Consider the following 959-nt stretch of genomic DNA (forward strand, 5'->3'; position numbering starts at 1 on the left):
CCAGCAGAGAGTGTTCCTGTCCAAGCCTTGTCCAAGAAAAAGCTGCAGCTTTTTCAGGAGTGTGCTATGGGAGAGGGTATCAGAGGCTTTGCTGAAGTCCAGGTAGACTACATCCACAGCCTTCTTCTCATCTACTGGGCAGTCACCTGATCATAAAAGGAGATCAGGTTGGTCAGACAGGACCTGCCCTTCCTAAACCCATGCTGGCTGGGGCTGATGTCTTCTTGCCCGTCCTGTAGGTGCTGTGTGATTGCAATTAGGACGATCTGCTCATGACTCTGCCTGACAGGCCTGGAGTTTCCTGAGTCCTCCTTGCAACCCTTTTTTTGGATTGGTGTGACATTCACCAACTTACAGTCATCTGGGACCTCCCCAGTGAGCCAGTCCATGTGACTTAGACAACAAACAGGAAATCATAGAATATGATGATTGCTGGCTGTTAATATAAGGAATAACATCATGGAGATGGTAATTCTACTTGGTTGACCTGATTGTTCTCTTTAATACTAGTGAAGGACACCTTGTTAATCGCATGAGGATTTTTCTTTGGGTAAAGATAGGGGTTTTTTGATGCTCATTTGGGGCTCCTAAATTGGTAGGAGGGATATTGGTGATTTGAAGCAAGTCATGACAGCATTAACAAGCTACATTTTCTATTACTGATTTTGAGAACATTTTTCTTCTCCTGATTTCAGGTTGGGTGGGACTATATCTGCATACAAGATAGTGCCAGATGAAATAGAAGACATCAAGGTACAGTATTACTGCTTTTCAACACTGAATTTCTGTTTGGAAAATTACAGAAGTGTTACATTAAAAAGCCATGTTATTTCTTGCCTGGAAATGTGTCATGGAGGTGGGGGGGAAGTATCTACAGATCCATATTTGTGCATCTAAAACAGAATTTTTGTTATTTTTACAAGTACAGTTTACCTTCACTTTAAGTTGACTTCAGCAGG

The 959-nt window shown here is 42.3% G+C and overlaps 1 protein-coding gene across 1 annotated transcript in view; it reads left to right on the forward strand.

Annotated features, from left to right (window-relative positions):
* Positions 1-695: 695 nt before the first annotated feature.
* The window catches only part of LOC103807555 (gephyrin-like), a gene marked incomplete at both ends in the record, with an annotated part of 59,233 nt that continues 58,969 nt past the window's right edge, over positions 696-959 (forward strand). Inside the window, one exon of the mRNA XM_009080287.1 lies at positions 696-753. Coding sequence (XP_009078535.1) covers positions 696-753 — 58 coding nt within the window. The remainder of the gene's footprint in view (positions 754-959) is intronic.

This window comes from Acanthisitta chloris, unplaced genomic scaffold, assembly GCF_000695815.1.
Source record: "Acanthisitta chloris isolate BGI_N310 unplaced genomic scaffold, ASM69581v1 scaffold19888, whole genome shotgun sequence".
NCBI lineage: Eukaryota > Metazoa > Chordata > Aves > Passeriformes > Acanthisittidae > Acanthisitta > Acanthisitta chloris.